The 23,133-nt window shown below is 36.9% G+C and overlaps 1 protein-coding gene across 1 annotated transcript in view; it reads left to right on the top strand.

Moving 5' to 3' along the window:
- LOC127662088 (intraflagellar transport protein 43 homolog) overlaps positions 1–23,133 on the top strand; it is a 47,583-nt gene that overhangs the window by 5,280 nt on the left and 19,170 nt on the right. The window contains exons 3-5 of the mRNA XM_052153059.1: positions 9,941–10,011; positions 16,430–16,465; positions 17,842–17,888. Coding sequence (XP_052009019.1) covers positions 9,941–10,011; positions 16,430–16,465; positions 17,842–17,888 — 154 coding nt within the window. The remainder of the gene's footprint in view (positions 1–9,940; positions 10,012–16,429; positions 16,466–17,841; positions 17,889–23,133) is intronic.

Below are 23,133 nucleotides of genomic sequence, written 5' to 3'. Positions count from 1 at the left end.
AAAACAAACAATAAACCTCAGTGTTGTATCGGAGCTCGCAACGCAGCAGCCATACTCGGCGCCATCTTGAGTCCAAAAAAAAGGTAGATCCTAACTGACATAAGACAGGGAATGTTTTCTACGATTGAATGTCAGGAATTGTTAAAAACTGAGTTTAAATGTATTTGGCTGAAGTGTATGTAAACTTATGACTTCAAATGTAAATAGATGATGCTGTTTATTCTTGTCAACACTACTGCCACCATTAGCATACTACATTTCTCACACAACATTAAAATAAGACTAGCTAGCTTGGTAACAACTAAAACAAGAAAATTATTACATTCAACCTCATATTTTGAAGAACTATCCCTCATAAAAGATGTATGTTTGAACCCCTTTTTGTTAATATCAATAATCATGGGGATGTCGCTAAAGCCATTTCAGGAAATGTTTGGTGGTGATGTCATAATCTCTATCACAGCAATGTTGACTAGTTTGCTAGATTTTATTATTTTTATTTTTAAATGAATGCCAGGGTAATGAAGTCTTGCTTTGGCAGACCAAGAAACTAAATTAGACAGGAAGAGAAGTCTAACTGACATGTAAATCGATCAATTACAGTTGATTTTGTCATTATGTATGTTATTTACAGGTGGGGTTTTTGGAGATAAATTAGGCCTACACCATAATAAAAGACTGCCGTGGGGAAAAAAATTCTATATATAATGGTGCTGCAGTCAGTAAGTGATTATACAGAAAACACATTGAAAAATAGCAAAAATGTGTTGAGGCTCAAGTACAGCACAGAAAACCTCAACATAGGGTATTTCACAGACATTACTAAGACAACAAGTAAGGGGTAATGTACAGTTAGCCGAGTGTCATCACACAATAAACCCTGACAGGGGGATCAGGACCCCAACGCAAAGCGTAAGACCCTTGTGTCACCCTGAAGGTGTATTTTGTGATAACTACCAGCTGACTGTACATTATTACACTTATTACATACCTACAAAACAAATAAATAAATGCACAAAAGCAAAATATTGATTTGTGTTGAAATAATGTAATTATGTGAGAAGAAATAAATCGCTGAACAGTTTGTTGGAGTTCTGTTGGTGTTTTGTAATGATTGAATGTCTGACTCCTCATTATTCAGCTTATTAAAAGACTACTTGCCAAATAAAGAAATAAATGCAAATGATACATTGATTTCAGTTTTACTTGTAGAGAACACACAGTGATTGGAGAAGCAGGAAAGACGACTCGCAGAACCCAGATTAGCAGTCTGATATGTGGTTGTGCGGTTGTTACTGAGAAATATCAGACCGCTAGATGGTGCCATTGACCAATCAGAATTGAGTATTCCAGAGAGCTTTGTAATAAAGTAGAATATGCAATTATTATGCTACTTTATATGCTACCGTGTACTTCATACAAAACTCTATAAAAGTATTTAAAGGATAAAGATTTGATGTTAGAACCTGGCAAACACAGAACATCTACACACATTTTTCGCAGTTTTTTCACACCAACATTTTCTGAACAAATGTTTGTAAAGACTGTGGTGCCATTATTTATCTTTTTTTTTTTTCTCGGTCTGGGTAGGGTTAGTGTTATGCTTTGTTTACTTTGTTATGTTTGAGTATTCGGGTAAAAATTAGAACATAATATACTCTGGGTGCTACACATTCTCGTTAGGGCATTAGTATGAGAATTCAATCAATGCAGGTAATAATAATTATTCCTTACATTTTATATAGCTCTTTTCTAGGCAGTCAAAGCACTTTACATAATAGCGGGGGACTCTCCTCAACCACCACCAGTGTGCAGCATCCACCTGGATGATGCAGCTGCAACCATAGTGTGCCATAATGCTCACCACACACCAGCTATTAGTGGAGAGGAGATAGTAGAGTGATACAGCCAATTCATATGTGTAGGGGATTATTAGGACTCCATGATGGACAGAGGCCAATGGGCACATTTGGCCCTCTTTATGAGAAGTGCCCTGGGATTTTTAATGACCACAGAGTGTTAGGACCTCGCTTTAATATCTTATTTGAAAAACTGTGCCTTTTTACAGTATATATGTGATACATGTAGTTAGCAGCATATGTGAAAAATTATAATAAAATTTTAGTTCTAATAAATACAATGTATGTACTTATTGACTGTTTAAGTCTGTCATGAAGGTCTTAAAATTTCATTTAAACTAAAATGAAATTTAGGCTAATTAAACCTTAACAGCAAGTATAAAGGTTGATGCCCTGAGCATCGGTGTAATCTATTTCAAGGCATTTTCACTCAGTGAACTTTCTCTCTAACACATGAACTAGGTCATTTCAGGCATATTTTGCTGAAGTCTTCATAGAGCATTCTGGTGTATTACTGCAGGGCATTGGCATCTCTGGCATGCCATCTTTGGTTTGTTCCCAAGAGTGCTGAGAGCTGTACATGAATTCTGCTCAGAATTCCAGCTGTGTTTTTATGTTAACTTTCCAATGTAAAACTCAGGATTCTCGGCTCCCATGTGACCTCACATTTACTGAAATACATTTTTCCTGGATGACAAGTGACAGGCCATTTTTGATTATGTCTTGATAGTCACTGTTTAATCTTGCTTCTTATAAAATAAATATCTTTCACATAGCAACTACACATGAAAACATTACAAAAAGAAAAGAAAAGAAAAAAAAAACTTTAAAAGAAGTAATAAAAGTATAATAGTATAATAGTTTTATTATAATAAAATCATAAAAGTAGTGAACATGATTGTACTCCATTTTCTAATTCTTCTGAAGTCATACAAAAGCTTTGTGTGATAAACCGTTGCAAATTTAAGACCTTTAACTGATAATACCCTCCACCAAAATTCACATCTAGCCCAACCATGAATAAAACGATTAGTTCAGGGTGTCATCTGCAGCATATATTATCATATATTATTATTATTATATTACATTTTGGGCTGTCGGTTGATTTACATTTGTATCAAATTAATTACATGAGGTGCTTACAGTGTTGTCATGATACCAACATCTTTGTATTCGGTACCGATACCAGTGAAGTTTCACGCTTACCAATTGTATCTTGGTTTCTAGATACCATTTTCAATACTACAGCAAAAATATGTTAATGTGGTATTGAACACAGTCCTTTAGCCTATTTCAAGTTAAATTTCAATGTAAATAATAAATGAAAATAAATGCATGTTTCCTTCAAGTATTTCTCAATCAATTATGCATTGCTTAAGTGTTTTAAATAGGGCCCTACTGAAATCGGTTTTATGTGAATGTGAAAATATAACAATTATTTTTCAACATACCATTCAATTTTTTCCATTATTATTAATATTACTACAGTGAATATAACACTCTACCATACAGTTGTAATATATTTCTGTTGTAATTTCCAAAATTTTGGGCATCTAGCTTTAATTTTGATGAATTTTATTTTGACAAGCTTTTATTTTAACGTGTGTTTTTGATGGAAGTTTCACTTCTCTGGATAAATGGTTTGCTACATGGACCAGTGGGACCATTAAAGTGTACATGCTGTGATCTAATTGTACAAATATATAGTCTACATGTGCTCTGCCCTGTCATCTTATACAATGTGAATTATTCTCAATGGAGTTTTGAGTGTATGAGCAGTCTGCTTCACACATTAATTTAAAGCACGCAGCTCATGCAGATTAAGATGGCAGCCGTTTGCGGTTTAATAGTCACACTAGCACAATTTTTTTATTTGATTAATTGTGCATTTCAGTGTAAAATGAGTAACAGAGCACACGCTCAATTAAATGTATGAACATTTGAAAGAAGTCGTGTGTCAGTCAGACAGCGAACTGGGACTGGATTCAGTCAGTGTTAGGTACTGCAGAAACACTGGTATAATTACATCTTTTTTATTTTAGTATTGAAATGACACCGACGTACCGGCACTTTTGACATTACGAATCGCGTACCGATATTTAATGAGAAAGGCCCTCAAATAAAATGTATAATACTTAAAATAATTGTGAAATTATATATATATATATATATATATATATATATATATATATATATAGGCCTAATAAATATTATAATTCAGATAAATTCAAACAGACAAGTAACACATTTAAACAATACAAAAAGTGGCTTTAAAAGTCAAAATATAGTTTGTTTTATTTCTATAAAATTAAACATATCGTCTGCTCTATTTTTAATGGTTGGTCTATGTACTCGTGTGTCAGATGGAGTCTCTCACGTTGGTTGTGTCTCATCTCACTAGTTTTCAGCATCTCTAGTCATTAGAGCTGTGTTTTTAAGACGCTGCATCCAGTTCAATGTAGTTTGAATCTATGAAATACTCGTCTCGATATCCCTGCATTTTGTTGTGTTTGGTCCAGCTGTCTTTGAGCGCAGGAGCGCATCATCTGTAGAAGGTGCTGCTGTTTCTCTTGTTGGTTTGATGAGGCGTGTTGTCTGTACAGCTGGAGTCACGCTAACTGCCCCCTACTGACACATCAAACTGTTTCTTCAAGCATGGATTGCTCTGATTGTAGGAATATACCTCATTACAGAATTTACTTACTCTGTTGGGGGCATGATTAATTTTTTTTTTTCATGTGTTATTTTCAATAAAATAAAATAAAAATCACACTAAATTAACGTTATTAACACTAATTTGTTATTATGTCGTAGGCACGAGTGCTGCAGGTAGTCACGAGTGCTGCAGGTAGTCACGACCGTGTTGATACTCAGAAAAAAGCACAATTGTGAGTTTGATATTGCTTTTACACAACAATTTGACAAACAAGTGAATAATAGTAAACCAGGGGTTTTCAAACTGGGGTCTGCTGGGGGTCCGGAAATATAATTCTGAGAAAAAAAGGTAAAAAATATAGACATTATTTGACATTATTACCGTTTTATTCTGAAACCACAAGATTAGTTGTGGTTATCTTATTCTATTGACCGTCAACGTTTTATACTGTAAGAAATAAATTAAAAACTTGCATGTCGAACGTCTTTAAAGGAAACACCCTGGCATTACATCCTTAATGCAGTTATATTTAATATGTTATAGCTATATTAAAGTTAAAATAATACAGAAGCAGATCATGTAAATAACTACAAACTCTGAAATGGGCATTTCTTTGTTGTCAGTGCCTCTTCTATGAGTTGCGTGAATGTCCTGATCTAAGGGGGAGAGATTGAAACTGCACCCGGCTGATACACACTCTGTCGCGGGGATGCACACCCTGTCGCTGGAGTCACTCAGCGCTCCCTGGATTCAAACTCGTAACTCCAGGGGTGGTAGTCAGCGTCAAAACTTGCGATGTGTTGAACCTGTCACATTTTGTCTAACCCCAACAGAGTTGAGAATATCGATAAATGTTGATCCGAGTATATCATTTTCATTATCTATGTTAATGTTTCGTTCCTGGGCCCGGAGTGCTGCTCACGTCCATGCCCCGCCCTGGTCCCTTTCTCCCCTGCAGTGCGTGAGGAGCTCACTAAGTCATGGTGGGCACCTTTTACTGCCCGGACCCAATCTCTGAGCTACTCCGCTCTCACTACCCTCGATGGTGGGGCTGCCAGGGGGTACTTGGCGATTCCCCAGGTGGCTAAGGCAGTTGTGGTGCACTTGTTCCCGCAAGGTGCCGCCACCTGGCAGAAACGTCCGAGACTCCCGTCCAAGGCCTGTAGGTTTATTTCGACTGGCGACTAGGGCCTAGAGTGCCACTGGCCAGGCCGCCTCCACCCTGCACGCCACGGCTCTCCTGCAAGTGCACCAAGCGCTGAGAGAACTGCACGAGGGTAGTTCTGACACAGGTTTCATGCAGGAGCTGCGCTCTGTGACCAATCTCGCCATCCAGGCGACGAAGGTCATGGCGCGGACCCTCGGGCAGGCGATGTCCACCTTGGTGGTCCTGTAGCACCACCTTTGGCTCAACTTAGTCGACATGAGGGAGGTTGACAAGGCACAGTTCCTTGACTCCCCCATCTCTCAGGCTAGTCTATTCGGCGACACTGTCGGGGACTTTGCCCAGAAGTTCTCGGCGGTTAAGAAGCAGATGGAGGGTATTCCATACATCCTGCCCCGGCGCGGATCAAGATCCAGCACCCCGTCTGCTCATCGCCTAGGGCATCCCCCTGTGGCATCGTCACCAGCTCCGCCGCAGCCCGCCCAAGCTCTGCACGATCACGAGTTCGGGGTCCGAGCCCCCTCGACGTGGCGCCTCTGGCTCTGCCCCATGCAATTGTTTCCGATGCAATTGTTCTCTTGGTCACCCTCGCCCGGAGCTTGGAGATGTGGCTTGCTCTTCCCAACCCATCGCAATGGCTGACCAGGGCCGTCCGACCCGGCTATGCGATTCAGTTCGCTAGGTGCCCGCCCCGGTTCAGCGCCATCCAGTTTAACACCGCTGCCCTACGTGTGGAGATCACGACCCATCTACGGAAGGACGTGATAGAGCCTGTCCCTCCAGCCGAGATGAAGAAGGGTTTCTACATCCCCTACCATCGTACCAAAGAAAGGCGGTGGGTTGCGACCAATCTTGGACATGCGAGTACTGAACTGGGCCTTACACAGGCTCCCGTTCAAGATGCTAATGCATTTTAGCGAGCATTTGGCATCAAGATTGGTTTGCGGTGGTTTACCTGAAGGACGCGTACTTCTACGTCTCGGTTTTACCTCGACACAGGCCCTTCCTGTGGTTTGCCTTTGAGGGCCTGGCATACCAATACAGGGTCAAAAACGGTCTCCCCCTTCAGCCTGTCCCTGTCGCCTCGCGTCTTCATGAAAGTCACTGAGGCAGACATTGCGCCACTAAGGGAATTGGGCATCTGCAACTTCGACTATCTCAATGACTGGCTGATTCTGATACTTGGTGCTCAGGTACCTCAGCTGGGGCTTTAGGTCAACTGGGAAAAGAGCAAGCTCTCCCTGGTTCAGAGCATCTCTTTTCTCAGGATGGAGTTAGACTCAGTCTCTATGATGGCGCGCGTGATAAAAGTGGAAAGGTGGGTGTGCGTGGTAAAAAGCATGTAGTTATATCATGCTAAATACTGCAAAAGTATAAAAGCGGAAAAAACAGTGTACTTAAGAAAACTGGGAGATATTAAAGATTAAATGCTAAAAATAGAAAGATATGCTAAGCAGGCTACAGACACAAGCGCTAGCAGCAACACCACAGGAAACAACATCTAGTGTTTCCTGATTTTGTAAAATGGCACTATAAAAGCCAATTTTTTTATTTAGCAAACAACATTTTTATAATATCATGTTTACTATTTTTCTGACACAGGATCCCTCACAAAGGGATTCTCATATTTGTGGTCCTTGGCATCAAAAAGTAAAAAAAAAACCTGTATTAAACAACCAGTTAGTTTGTTCATTCCTACTTCGCCAGCAAAAATAGTTCCAAATGCTAATGCATCAAGTGCAGTTTCAGTTTCTACAGTGCTCTCATACTAGTAGTGTTTCATTTGTAAGCATATCAGTGTTTTGAATAAAATATTTTTTCTGTACGTGAACGAATTGTTCTCATGCACTACCATTGTATTGGTCACATATGTGCTAACTAATCTTCGACTCACTCATATCTTAAAATACTCCTCTTTCTTCAAAATCTGGTGTCGCCAAGTCTGCTAGGTCTTAAGCGCAGCGCTGTACGATACAACATACGTGCAAAGTCATTGCACATGCACTAAAAAGAATATTTTAAGATTTACACATTTCAATTTCATAACAAAATGTTATCAAATTAAATAGAGTAATCTTTAATAAAATTAAATGAAAAATGTGTATACTTGTTTAAACATTACACAGTTAGATTTTATGGAAGTTTGTTATGAAATTTAAATGCATACATTTTATAAATAGGTAAAAAAGAATTTAGTGTGGCAATGAAGTTTTGGGGTTTGCATGCAAGTAAGTCTAGACATAAGTGGGTTTACAAAATTGTGCGTGTAGATGAAGGAATGTAATGTGAATGTTGTACAAAGTAACATTTATGTTTAACAATGCATCAATGTGAATATCAGACACAACAGCACCGCTATAACATGGGCCGCCATTTTGATTGTTTTTGTTGAATGGATCACACGACTGCATCACATGACAGCAAATACGTCATCGTTTTCAGATATATAATTTTCCCAGTCTACATTACAATACGAAGACAGCGTTTTCAAATCTAACCACTTGGGAGAGCATTTTCAAAAAGCTCAGTTTTTGCTTACAAAAACGCTGTCTCAGTGTAGACGGAAGGCCAAAACTTAGAGAAAATGATACGTTTCAAAACGTATTACTGTGAATGTGGCCTTACATGGACCTCCCATATATTTTTATGAACACCCACTGTTTGCGCACATATCCACATATTGCACAACCTCTCACACTCGCGGCTGGTTGCACGTTGCCCAGATACAAAACTTACACTTCGATTTAGTGCTCTCACGAAAATTGGATAAGACGTAGCACACGTGTATAGGGCATACCAGTGCACCTAACAAGGATGCGGAAATAGAGCCTATAATCTCTAGTATTTTTTTTAAATAATTGTGCAGCTTTAATTGACATTATTTCAGTCATTCGCTCTTTTGGAATGCCTATTTATCACTAATTGTATGAAATGAATTGTTCACTTGAAGCATCTCATTAATACTGACATCAGGATTTACAAATGGCCCTGCTGATAGACCCCAGGAACGGAAGTTTATTTGCTCTTATTTGTTTTTTATGTTGAAAGTAACTGAATTCCTTCAGGCCTCTGGCTTCTTTGCAGACCCAATTTGGTAATGAGAAATGTGTCTTTTTTTTTTTCTAATGCATTTGTGGGTTGCCCACCCTCACTATGCCCTGAGGAATTCCATCGTTTAAATTTGGATGGTTATTCAGTCGCTCACAGAACCGCCTTCGTAGTTCAATTTACTATTTTCAGAAAGGAGGAGATGGTCCTTTTTTTTTTCCCTGTGAAGCTATTTCGGGTCATGCCTGACTAGAGCGGTTCCCACACTTATAACACCCCTCGTACTCTTACGTACACTGATATACCATTCAAACACTTCATACACTTATAGTGGGCACCGGGTCTAGTTGTGTCATGGGCGATATCTCTGTAACAGTAAGGTTTGGAGTCGAAAGGTCCATTTGCACATGTGTGTGTTTTCTCTAGAAGAGGGTTTGTATGTTGGTTTCAAACAACTAGTTCAAGCTCTTAAATTAGAATTATTTTTGTAAATTCTACCCTCCATAGTAGATTGTCAGCTCTTGGGTAGACAAGAGAACACAATGAAACCACACTGGCATTAAAGGAACAGTTCACCCAAAAATGAAAATTCTCTCATCACTTACTCACCATCCCAGATATGTATAATTTTCTTCTGCTGAACACAAATGAAGATTTTTTTAGAAGAATATTTCAGTTCTGTCCATACAATGCAAGTGAATGATGACCAGAACTTTGAAGCTCCAAAAATCACATAAAGGCAGCATAAAAATAATCCAGATGTTCTAGTTTAATCCACATATTCAGAAGTGATACGAGAGGTATGGGTGAGAAAGATTGATTTTTTTTAATAAATTCTCGTCCCTTCCCACTAGTTGGTGTTGGTACATGAATAATGTGAATTGTCTTAAAAGATGAATGTGAAAATCTACAGTGGAGATTTATAGGGAAAAAGGACTTAAAATAATCTATTTCTCACCCACATCTCTCATATCACTTCTGAAGACATGAATTAAAGCACTGGAGTCATATGGATTCAGTAGATAATGAGAGAATTTAACTTTTTGGGTAAACTACCCCTTTAATACAAGGCTCAACTATATTTTGAACACAGATTTCTATTGAAAGTAGTAAATATGTTCTTAGGATAAAGATATATTTCATGAAAGTCAGGTTGAGGCATGTTGTCATGTGTGTTGTGAATGAACTGCTAGAATGTGTATTTGATCTCAGGGGCCACCACCTAAACCAGCACGCCGACAGGGAGGATGGGCAGAGGAGAGCACAGGAACTGCATCGGCCAAGTGAGTACATACTTAACTCCATTCCTCCATCTCTGTGTAGGGTTCCCACGCTCATGATAAACCTGGAATTTTACATTTGTGATTTCCAGGCTTGGAAAAGTTTGAAAAAATGTTTATTAACATTTTGAGAGCTGCTCTAAAATATTTAATCGGCTAGATATTGCCCTTTATTTATGTTCATTTACCTCCATTACATAAGCTGGACAGATCCTGGAAATTTATTGTTGAACACAAATGGTGAATTTTGGGAAAATATCCTGGCCACTCTTTTTCCATATGTCTTTGTGCGACTCCACGTCCTCATGCACGTACATTGTGTTCTGTCTTCGCTATACGCTATGCATAATTAGGGCTGGGCAGTATATCGATATTAACTGTATTATCGTGATCATTTTGCAGACAATGTAAAATTGACCAATATCGTGAATATCGCAATGATTTTAATGTGCTTTTATTTGGCCATTAAGTTTCATAAAGAGCGCATCAGCAGACTTTTCACGCTCCTTCAGGTCTGCACAATTAATCAAAATATGATTAATCGGAATATGGTAATGTGATTATTAATTCACAAAAATATTTGTGAATTAATGTCCTTTGTGTGATTCAGAACAAACCAGTGATGAGCTGATCAGTGTGCACGAGCATGGCGGCGCTCTCAGATCAGTTCAGGTGTCTGCAATTCCAAACATTAGTAACCACTACAACTATTATACAAACTTCAAACATGGCACAGAATGATAGAAAATGCGAGATTACAGCGTTTCAGGAAATGCAGGACATTGTAAATTGTCAAAAACACATTGCCTTTTCTGTCACAATAAAAGCCCCTTGAGAAGTTAAAGTAAATCTGACAGCACTTTGTGTCAAAATAAAAGCCCCAGTGAATTAAACAGGATAGAAATGTATTACTTTTGTATAACGCAAATCTAATCAAAGAAATTGAATCACTGCACTCTACTAGTTCAGGGTACATATATCCTTAAACCTTAAACAGTCTCAAAAACACAATTTTCTCAATTTCTTTACATTTTATTTGATATCTCACAGAATGTTTCAGCCTCATGACCTTCCTCAGTGTCTGTGTCTAACGTAATGTAATGTAACTCTAATAATCAGAATAATAATGATAATTCAGCATTATATTATTATAATATACCTGACGTGTCACAGTAATAATTTAGTATTATGCAATGTTGTAATGGGGTTTCATAAATAAGACGTGAACTAGCTTTGCAAACCTTGTTCATTCTCAAAAATGTATTCGTAAAAACAGATGAAGGTAAATAATGCTTTTTTAAGCTGCTGTGTATTATTGGATATGAAATACAAATATAAAAGTGCATCTCAATGAACATTATTGAATTTTTCACTCTTTCCCTTGTGTGAAAAACGAATTCTTTTTAAATAGATTTATATTTCATGTCTTTCAAATATTGAATCTATTTGGCTACAATGGCTGTTTGGATGAAATGATGGTTGTATACCAAAGTGCTGTACATGCAAATGAATCAATAACAGGACATGGAGGAATAAAAGACTAATTTGAAAAATAACACAAAACAATAAATTACCCTTATATTCTACAATACACATTCATGTAAATGCCAAGGAATACAGATACGTCTTCAGGCGTGATTTAAAAACAGGAATGGAGGGGCAGACCTAACGTCCAGAGGTATACTGTTCCATAGTCTAGTGCCAGCAACAGAAAAAGCACAATCCCCTTTAAACATTAGGAGAGAGCGAGGTATTTGCAGGAGAAATTTGTCAGAAGATCTGAGGCTTCTAGGGGTAAGTTCTGACAGATAAGAAGGGGCCACACCATTTAAGGCTTTATAAACAAATAAGATCTTCAAATGGATCCTATAATGCACCGCTAACCAGTGGAGAGATGCTAAAACCGGTGAAATGTGTTCCCTCTTCTTAGCACCAGTAAGCAACCTAGCAGCTGCGTTTTGGACCAACTGCAGGCGTTACAGAGACGAGTGATTTACATATACAGTGCATTTGAATAGTCAAGTCTAGATGGACCCATGAAGGCATGGATAACAGTCTCCAGATCCTTAAATGAGAGCAGAGGTTTTAGATGTGGATATCGAATATCGTCAAAAGGCTGAAAAATATAGAGATCTCATTTTTTAGTCATATGACCAAGCCCTACTTAAATTTAAACCGACTGATCTCAGTTCAGGACACTCTGGGCTGTCATTAAAGGGTTAAACTTTTACACACCGAGTGTGTGACAAAACCACATGGCGCCGATCTCAGTAAAGTTTGTCTTTGGGAGAAACGCAAAGAAAATAATGACATCTGGTAAGAGACCTCATTAAGTTTTTACATTAAAACCTGTTTGTTTCAAAAGAGTAACATGTCTTGGACATTACTTTTTATCAGAATTAATTATTCAGCATTATCAGCTGTAATGTCTGTAACATCTCAAAAACATGAATAATCAACACTCCTGAACACAATAAACTATTTGATAAAAAAAAAAAATACGGTTTTCTATAGCTTGGTATTATTTAAAATTATTTAAAATAAAACTTAGTCCTGTTGTCCACATTTTATGCTAGTGGTTCTCAAATTCTTTGTGATGAATGCCCCCTACTTCATTCTATAAATTCTACTTCATTTCTATAAAATAAAGTATGGCATTTGTGTAATTATAAACAGTAGGTCTACTCTAAACATGTAAAAACTATAAATGCAAAATATAAATATTTGTAAGTTGTAACAAAAATGTATTCTATTCCCTCACTCCCCTATTGTAGCCTATGACAAAATGAATAGATCTGAAGTAATGATATGATATTTATTATCAATCTATTTCTGCCTAAAGTACAGTTAGTGTTACTATAGTAAATTCAAGGATGATGATGTAGAATTCAAAGGGTTTCTGCTTCTCACTGCTTCTCACAGAGCTTGAGTTTTAAGAGCTGCTCTGTCCATTGAGCTGCATCCATCTACAGAGTCATACAGGTGCATTAGATAAGGTTAGATATATAAAGGTTGTGCCTCTGTCTGTGTATTTGATGCTGCTAAACCAGATACTTTAGATGCGTTGCTAGACATTAAAATCAGATGAACTGTGGTACAAGTGCATACTAACCGAAATAATTGAGAACCAACTGATATACTACAAGTCTAGATAAATGTGTTTACGCAAAGATGAACTTGATGATTGATTTGATTGTTATGACTGATAAACACCCCCTATTTGTAACCTAAACACCCCCCTCTGTACTAATTTGCTGGCAGTGCCCCCTGGCATCCTTTGAACGCCCCCTGTGGGCGGTACCACCCCTGTTGAGAACCCCTGTACTATGTGGACATACATTTTTAGGAAAACAACTTTCTCTTTTCTTTTCTTTTTTTTTTGCATGTTTAGTAAGTTCTACTAGTTACAAATTGAAATGGAAAATGCACACTCTGATCTCAGGAGGATAATTAAAGTGGGGCGGTGCTATCAGGCTTCAAAAGGACCATAAAGATCATAAAAGTAGTCCATATGCCTGTTGCGCTTTATTCCAAGTCTTCTGATGTCATACAGGACCTTTGTGTGAGGAGTAGACCCAAATTGAAATGCTGTTCAATGATAATCTTCCGCTCTGCTGCAGCTCTGGTACCTCATTTGAATTTGTGCATATTTAAGCTTGCCAATGACTGTTATTCACCACATGATGGCATCATTTCCTTCTAAATCTGTTTTACTGGAATGACCAAAACTAATCCAATGCAATGACCAGAAACATCCATATTTCTATATTCCAAAATGAAATGTCATAGTTTACTGAACCTTATTATGTTCCAAACCCTCATGACTTTCTTCTGTAAAACACAAAACATAACTTTTTTAAGGATATCCTGACTGCCCTTATCTGGGACTGGGTCTGTCAAGCACATTGCATTGTGGCACACATAAAATACACTGCACAGTATGCATACTATATAGATAGTAAGAGTGTTATGTTAGTATGCTATTTCAAGCATATACTCACAGTCTCAGTTACTGGAAAATTAAGTAAACTCTAAATGTCTCACTAGAAATGGTCAAAGTGTCATTTGCTGAACGTATCTTGATTCTGTTGAAGGGCTTCTCAACACATCGATCCCTCAGAAGAACACAAGGACTTTCTTCATGTCAATGTCACCTCTGGCACTCAATCACCGGCGCTCTGCTCCCGTTAATCCCAGTGCAGAAATCCTGGGATTTGCAGATCTATCACTCCTAATTGACACTAAGTGATCTGTCAGGATATTGATGAAGCTTTGAAGTCGGCTTGTCACAATATATTTCATCCAGTTTTAGCATGTTTAATCACGATGCGTTACATAGGTGCAGCGATGAGGACGGGGCACGTGTTGCAGGCTGAAGCGTGAGCGGGCGACGACCACTGTCCCACTGTACACGCTAACACATGTGTGATTTATTTGCACCTACAGTACTGTTTACATGTCAACTGATCTCAATTGACAAAGACAAAGAGCAGATTTTGTTCTTTAGCAGAAGCAGAAAGTGTAAATGCGATAATTATGTGACAATGTGACAATTTTTACAGTACTATGCAAAAGACTAGATGTTTCACAAAAATTTGTTAAGATAGTTATTTTACAGTATGTTTTTAGTGTGTCCATTGAAAATATTAATATTTTAGGAGTCCTGCAAGAATCAACATCATTGAGTCAGTTTGGGATTTCATGAAGCTTACAGAAGCCCAAATGCATAGAACTATGTTCTGCAAGTTCTCCAAGATGCTCGAACAACTTTTAGATTTAGTGTCGTTTTAAAGGCACAGGGTGCTCGCGCCAAATATTGACTTTTTTTTTTATGTTTACTGCACTTTGTATGAAGTTAATTGATAAATAAAAAAATAATCAGCCTGCTCTCATGAACATTACCTAACCGTGGCAAAATGACGTGTGTTAATTAACATCTGGCTGTAGTTTCTCCGTGTAATGTCCAGTGAGCGGTTGGAAATTAATTGGTTAAAAATGTGTCATGTGTGCATTACATTATAAGCTTACAGTAGTTCACTCTCTTATTATGTAATTAATATAATAATGCAGTGACATCAGGAAATAAATGCAGTGGAAAATGTTATTATGTTGTGGTTAGTATAAAACACTGACTTTAAAGCTATGATTATGTTCATGATTTTGGTGTTTTGTGAGATGAATGGATTAGAGTTTTCCTTTATGTAAAAGCAGAATTATTGTTGTCAGGATCCATTAGGTGGAGCTCAACACCAGCAGAAAGATTGATGAATCACCTCAAGTCTCAGAGATAGACAGCGAGCTGCTGTAGAAGTGTTCTAAAGAACCAGACCTTAGTGCACATTGTGCTGTATTAGTTTTTATTTGTATTTTGCATTGTAATGTACAGAAAAATGAGAAATTGTGTAAATGTTCAAACACATTCCTTAAAGGAATATTCTGGGTTCAATACAAGTGAAGCTCAATCAACAGCATTTGTGACATAATGTTGATTACCACACAAATGACTCGTTCTAAATGACTTCCATTGTAAGTGTCTCACTGGAACACCAATTTCTGCTTTTTTTAAAGAAAAGGAGGAACGAGTCGAAATAAATTTTTCTGGTAATTAATATTATGCCACAAAAGCTGCTGATTGAACTAAACTTGTGTTGTACCCAGAATATTCTTTTAAAGCAGTTCCTACCACAGTTTTTGCAGGCCCTGTCAAACAACAATAAAAATTCTGTTCCATTTTATAAAATTTTCTGCAATCTTTCAGTCCATGATGTACGTTCATGACAAGTTGGAATTAACATAATAACGTTATCCAGATTGTAAAAAGCATTCAGAACTTCTCTGAACTCATAATTGCAAGTTGTAACATCTAAGAAAGCTCAGACTTGATCATCATGACGTTACGGAAAAAGAACCAATATGGCAACGGCCTCAAGACTTACGGGTAGTTTACACATGGAGCGCTTGCTTTGTTCGTGAACCTTTTGCAGTGAATTAATGTTGTGATTAAATATTTCACTGTAATCAACAACAAAGCCAAACATGGATCCGATTTGGCATTATGAGTGTTGCTATAGAAACAAACAATTTCTGAGGTACGAGGGCATGAACAGCTTCGATTATTAGAGACATTAGGTTACATCTCGTAATTACATTATCTTCATGAAGACATGAGGTGAATGCAGCAATATTATTCATCACATTAATGAGCTAACCAAATAAAAGCTCATTATATAATCATACCAAAGCTGATCTATTTCAGCTGGTCAAATGTTGCTGTCATTTATTATGTACACATGAACCAGAATAATAATACATACACATATTCATAATGACTGACTGAATTCATGATCATTTCTACCCAATACAGGAGTTTGTGATTGTGTTGTTGATTGTTTTAACCTTTAATTTGTCGTGTCCTCTACAGATCAGGAAGACGATTGGCTGCTGAAGAGCTGGAGGAGTGAGTTTTGTTTTCTTCATATTTGACTTTAACTTGATTAACCCCTGAGAAAAACAAGTAGAAACGGTTGAAATGTTTGTTTAGGCTTGAAATTGCCCTCGCAGTGAAGATGTCCTTGCTTGCGCAACTAATGCAAGAACAATCACTCTGATTAAAAGTCATGATGCTGCAGTTTACATATATAACCTGAGATTAGAGACTAGATCACTGAGATTCACAGTTCTGCTGTCTCGTCACTGGGGCCAGAAAAGTGACAAATATCAGAAGTTTTCTGTTATTAGACTAGTTTTAGGATCATTTCTTTTTTAGGTTAAGTCAAAAGTCTTTAGTAACTGGCATTTTTTTCATTTTCATTCATAAATTAAAGGAATATTCCAGGTTCAATACAAGTTAATCTCAATCAGCAGCATTTGTGGCATAATGTTGATTACAACAAAAATGTATTTCGACTGTGTTCCAGTGAGACACTTCCAATGGAAGTCAATGGGATTTAATCTGTAAACATTAAAATACTCACTGTTTCAGAAGTATAAACAATATGTGTGTTAACATGATTTTACTGTGATTAAATAACTTAATAACCACATCTGTGGAAAGATACAGACAATTTTACAACATTGTTTACATGACGATATAATGTCAACAAACACTAAAACGACTTTATAAATTACAATTTAAGCAACTTTACAGCTTATATAATACATGAGTTTTAACAGAAGAAATAATGTAAGTGTTTTTATAAAATTATAATCTTCACATTTCTGTTTAAACCCGCCAAAAATTGACCCCATTGACTTCCATTGTAAGTGTCTCACTGGAACACAGATATAAAGAAAAGGAGGAACAAGTCTAAATTAATTTGTGTGGTAATCAACATTATGCCACAATTACTGTTGATTGAGCTTAACATGTATTGAACCCAGAACATTCATTTAAATGCTTTAGTAAAAATATATGTTGGTAAATATATTTTTATATATAATTTTTTTTTATTATTACTAAATATATTGTTATATTGCTGCATATAAATAGAAAAAATATTCAGTATAATTCTTGTTCATTTAGTGAAAAAACTTTGTGGAAAGCACAACTTGATTTATTTTTAACACATTTTATTGCATTCAGCATTTGGAATCTACATTGTGACTGTTGAAATGACGGTTCCTCTGATGGAAAAACAATATCTTTTTTGACAAGCCTTTGACAAGATTCTTTTCATGCTATATTGCCCAGCGGCATTTCTCACCCAGAAACTGCACCGACTTGTAGCTGTGTGTGTGTGTGTGTGTGTGTGTGTGTGTGTGTGTGTGTGTGTGTGTGTGTGTGTGTGTGTGTGTTTTTTTTGTTTAACATTGTGTCTATTCTCATGTGTGAAGCCATCGGTTAAGGCCGCAGACCCCTGAAGGCTCTGACAATGAAAGTGGTGAGTAGATCAGACCACTCAATCACTGTATTTAACCAGCAGACACCAGCAGCTCCACCACACGCACAGCTGAAGATAACTGAGCTGATAAACTAATATACAACATTCCAGAGATTGATACGTTTCTTATACATTGTTTCATTACATACACTAGCAACTCACTCACACACACACACATATTGATAGTTGTGTTTCAGAAACATATGCTGCTCTCACTCTACAAACTCACAGAACAAATGTAACAGGCCACATACATATTTATATTAATATTTATTTAATTTCATTAGTTGTAGATCATAAGTATATTGGATTGCATAATATCTAAGTTATATTTGACTGTTTAAGTGATTTTACTATTTACATAGCAGTCATTCATGTTTAAAAATCTGCAAATGTTCTGTAATTCTGTGAAGCTGTATGAGAGTGTACTCCTAAAAGTTTTTGAGCTCAGTCTCTACAGTCTCTCTTTCAGACTCATCTTGTACTGAACAGTATTTTGTCCAATCAAAAGCGTTTAGTCTTTTAAAAACAAAATTATAAAATGTATGTCCCACCACAATGTACTGTTTGAATAAAAAATACAACCTCAGAGGTAAGAAAACTGCGCTCATCCCACCATTTCATGGGGTCTTGAAGTGAAACACAGAACTACAGAAATACTCAAATATTTGTTAAATATATGATCTGCTAAATTTATTTAAATTAATTTATGCTAAATATTAATAATAATAATTAGTATTATTATTATTAGCAGCAGCAGTATTTGTATTAATTAGTTAATGTATTATTTAATAAATAATACTAATAATAGTAACAATAATAATTGTTATTATTATTAATAGATTATTTAGTATGAATAGATAATGATGATAATAATATTTATTATGATGATTATTATTAGCTTCAGTAGTTGTATTAATTAGATAATGAATGTGTTAGTTAATAAATAATAGCATTAATATCAATTAATATTGGTGTTGTTGTTGTTTATACATTGTAGTTATTATATTAATCAATTTATTAATTGATTCGATTTAATATGTATTTTATAATAATTATTATTGCTGTTATTATTATTATTATTCATATGATGTCAAAATGCAGAAATTAAACAGTTATTAAAAGTCAGTTCTGGATATAGTTTATCATACACTTGAACCAAGAATGATCAGTATTTGTTGATTTCTAACAAACGTCACCTAACACCAGTAGCTCATATTCTAAAAAATGAATGTCCTATATGCACTTTTGCCTGATTATTCATAAAAAATCTCTCATGTTTTCTTTTTGTTAACGTTGCTTTGATTCATGATTAATTCAGAGAATTATGCGATGATCTTGTAGAGATGTGACACATGAATTTATGATGAAATAATCTTAAAAAATGCTTTCTGCTACACGTGACCTTTGAGTCTCTCTCGACCTCGTGTAACAGGTCACATCACAACCTCATTAAAAAACGTTGTTTTCTCTCACCACTTAATCATACCGCAAGCTTTACCTCTCCACACATTACATTGAACACCGGCGGAATTGTGTCAATGGTGCATTATTTGGCAAGATGTGGGGAGGGGCGCAAAAGTTCAAATCCAGGAAGCTGCTTACTAAGGCTGGACGAAGAGGCTTTCTGATGTCATGCGCTAAGACCATTAAATGTGACTGGCGGTCCGCTGGGGGCCCGAATGTGCTGAACGCACTGCTTTAGAAATGAGGAGACAGTGTCACCTCACGCTCATGAATATGAAGTAGCGCTTGCCTGCATTTATTTGTATATCAGGAGCGCAGATGAATCTTGTCAGTGACTAAACGAGGCTGGCATTTTTAATAGCTTTAATTAAAACTGAGAGAAAGGGAAGAAGTTATCAATGCAGGATAACAGAGCTTGTTATGAGGGTCAGGAGATGAATTAAATGTGGCTTTTGTGACATGACTCAGATATCTGAGCGAGAATGGAAGTCTGACAATGAAATTAAAATTTGTTTCAAAATGACCTCGTTGTGACTGTTCAGATCTCATTTTCCATTTTATAGTATGTGACCTTTTTTTTTTTTTCAAACACGCCTCTCAAAATTGGCATCATTTTTGGTAGTACTTTACTATAACTTATATTAAAAAGTAATAGGCAAACATTCAATATTGATTAACAATTTTATTCAACATTGGCTTCGTTCACACTGCAGGGAAATGTTTTTAGACTGACTGTTAAAACTGCAAGTTGTATGTGGCAAGACTAGATTGTTCTGTCGCTTTTCACATTAGTTGCCATAGTAATGATGCAAACTTATATATGTTCTCCATGGATGTGAGTTTAACAATAGATGTTTTGCCTTTTGATTATGTTTTTCATGAGTGCAGTACCCAAATATTAACACATTCATCACGGAGAGCGGCTTAAAAAATTGGTGGGTTTACAACTGTTCCCATATTTAGGCCAAAGTGACGAAATCCCATTCGGGATGCCTATTGTCTTGTATAGCGGACAGCAAGACGTCACGTGTTGAAGCATATGAAAAGGGTCAGGCGGCGAGGCGCTGTATTGAAGAGCTCAAAATGCTCTAACCTTCTGTATTTGTGTGAGACATTCAATTCTTTATCTTGTTTTGGTCTCACCTTAGATTATCTCTTTGGGTGGGTAAAGCCAATGTCTCTATTATTTTAAAATTGGTTTGCACTGCATTGGCTGCACTGTAATAAAGTTGAAGCCAGAAGTTTACATACACTTAGGTTGAAGTCATTCAAACTAATTCTTTAACCAAACCACAGATTTAATATTGGCAAACTATAGTTTTGGCAAGTCATTTAGAACATCTACTTGAATAATTGTTTCTACAATTGTTTACAGACAGATTGTTTCACTTTTAATTGACTAGATCACAATTCAAGTGGGTCAGAAGTTTACATACACCAAGTTAACTTTGCCTTTAAGCTTGGAAAATTTCAGAAAATTATTTCAAGCTTTAGACAATTAGCTTCTGATTGGAGTCACTTGGAGGTGTACCTGTGGATGTATTTTAAGGTCTACCTTCAAACTTTGCTTGACATCATGGGAAAATCAAAAGAAATCAGCCAAAACCTCAGAAAAATATTTTTGTGGACCTCCACAAGTCTTGTTTATCCTTGGAGCAATTTCCAAATGCCTGAAGGTACCACGTTCATCTGTAAAAACAATAGTACACAAGTATAAACACCATGTGACCACACAGTCATCATACCGCTCAGGAAGAAGACTCATCCTGTCTCCTAGAGATGAACGTAGTTTGGTGCGAAAGGTGCAAATCAATCCCAGAACGGCAAAGGACCTTGTGAAGATGCTGGAGGAGACAGGTAGACGAGTATCTATATCCACAGTAAAGCGAGGCCTATATCGACATAACCTGAAAGGATGCCCAGTAAGGAAGAAGCCACTGCTCCAGAACCACCATTAATACATTCCAGTTGGGATGTTCTAAGTTGTGAATGTGACAGTGATTTTGTTCAACCTCTGGATAACAATTCCCTTTACAAAGTTAACAACTGTCTGTTGAGGTGGGGGTTTTTCTTTTCTAATTTTACATTTAAACATAAGATTTGAGAAATTGATCTGGCTAAATCTTTTGATTTTACAATTGTATGCACATTAGATTAATTTAAAATAGAATGCACTTTTATTAACAGCCAGATGTGGTTTTATTTATTATTTGCAATAAACTGAACCTAGGAGATTGATTGAAATTTCTGCTGATCACTGATGTCTTTTTAGCTTTCTTGCCCTAACTGAAATAACATTTCTTAAAATGTATATATAATTAGAATTTTGGTCATATTTAAATAAAAAATTCAGTTTGTCAGCCCTATTAACTGGACAAGTACAGTAAAGTTGTAAATGTGACAAAAAGGTCTGTTCATGTTTTTTAAACCTCTGAATACAATCCAATTAGTTAAAGATTTTAGAAAGAAAATATACACTATCAAAATATTTGACGGTAATTTCATAAACGTGCGCTACGTCTCGTGTCTGCGTGGCACACCTGAACACACTCCAACATGAGTGTGTGGAGATAGGAAGGGCTGTGAAAGTTTGTCCTTCTTTGGGAGCGATGCCATGCTCTGTCCTGTTGAGTTTTGCCAATTAAAGCGGGTTCCCACTGTTTGGAGCAGCGGGCGTGCAGCTCTTGGCACCGCGACTCCTGCCAGGGCGCTCCGTGACTTCCGACCTCACACAGATGGTCTCGTATGCCTGGAGCCCAGCCGAGTCTGAGTGGACGCGGAGGTCGGTACTCTGGCCTGACGGGTCCTGAGGGTGGCCACGCTGACAGGGCCCAAATGCTCGCCGCCGGGTGAGCGCGAGTGTGTGTGTGCGTCTCTTTCTGGGGAGCCCCTGGCCCGAGCGCAGCATCACAGCAGGAAGAGAAACTGCCTGATCACTGAATATTCATGGCCGCATGGCCACTGTGACAGGGGGCAGCGTGGAAGAGGATGTCCGCGTGAGAGATTGAGCGAAAGAGAGGAGGGATCAAACGCCATACAAACAACCCTGCACAGAGAAGACAGACAGCATCTGTGATGATTACAGGGATTGTGGGATATGCTGCAACTTGCAGTAACACCCTGCAGTCGCTGCAGCATATGGACTCAGAGCGCACGTGTGTCTCAAAGAAAAACTTTATACAGTTTGAAATACACAGAACTCTCCCACTTCTGAGTTGGGGAAGATAGTTTCAAACTGTCGCTTTCCAAGCTCATTTAAAGTTATTAAACTTCAGTCAAGCTACCTTAAAAAGTATATAACTACTCTACATGCTATTAAAACAAAAAGTAGCTAATTATATTAAAAAGCAGGTATGATATAATGCCATTTTCTATTCATGGAAATTAAGAAATGTTCTAAAATGTCCCAGAAAGTTATTAGTTGACCTGCAAATAATGTAAGTATTATATGTAGGGCTGTCAGTCATTCACATTTTTAATCAAATTAATAACATGATATTTCGATTAATTTGTCAATTAATTAATTTGTATATATTAATGTTAGCTGAAAAAGCCCCTCAAATAACAATAAAGAATTATAAATAGCTATTTAAATAATTATTAATATAAATATTATAATTCAGATCATTAAAATGCACTTGTATTATTGTGGCAGATGAGTAAAGCATTGGTAAGACATTATAAATAGTGGCTTTAGAAGGCAGTATATCGATTATTTTCATATTATTGAACATAAGTCTATCATTGGCCTTCAGTCCACAGAAGAAAATACATTTTG

Source organism: Xyrauchen texanus, chromosome 22 (genome assembly GCF_025860055.1).
Source record: "Xyrauchen texanus isolate HMW12.3.18 chromosome 22, RBS_HiC_50CHRs, whole genome shotgun sequence".
Classification (NCBI taxonomy): domain Eukaryota; kingdom Metazoa; phylum Chordata; class Actinopteri; order Cypriniformes; family Catostomidae; genus Xyrauchen; species Xyrauchen texanus.
The sequence above is the reverse complement of the archived record's forward strand: the minus strand, read 5'-3'. Positions and strand labels throughout refer to the sequence as shown.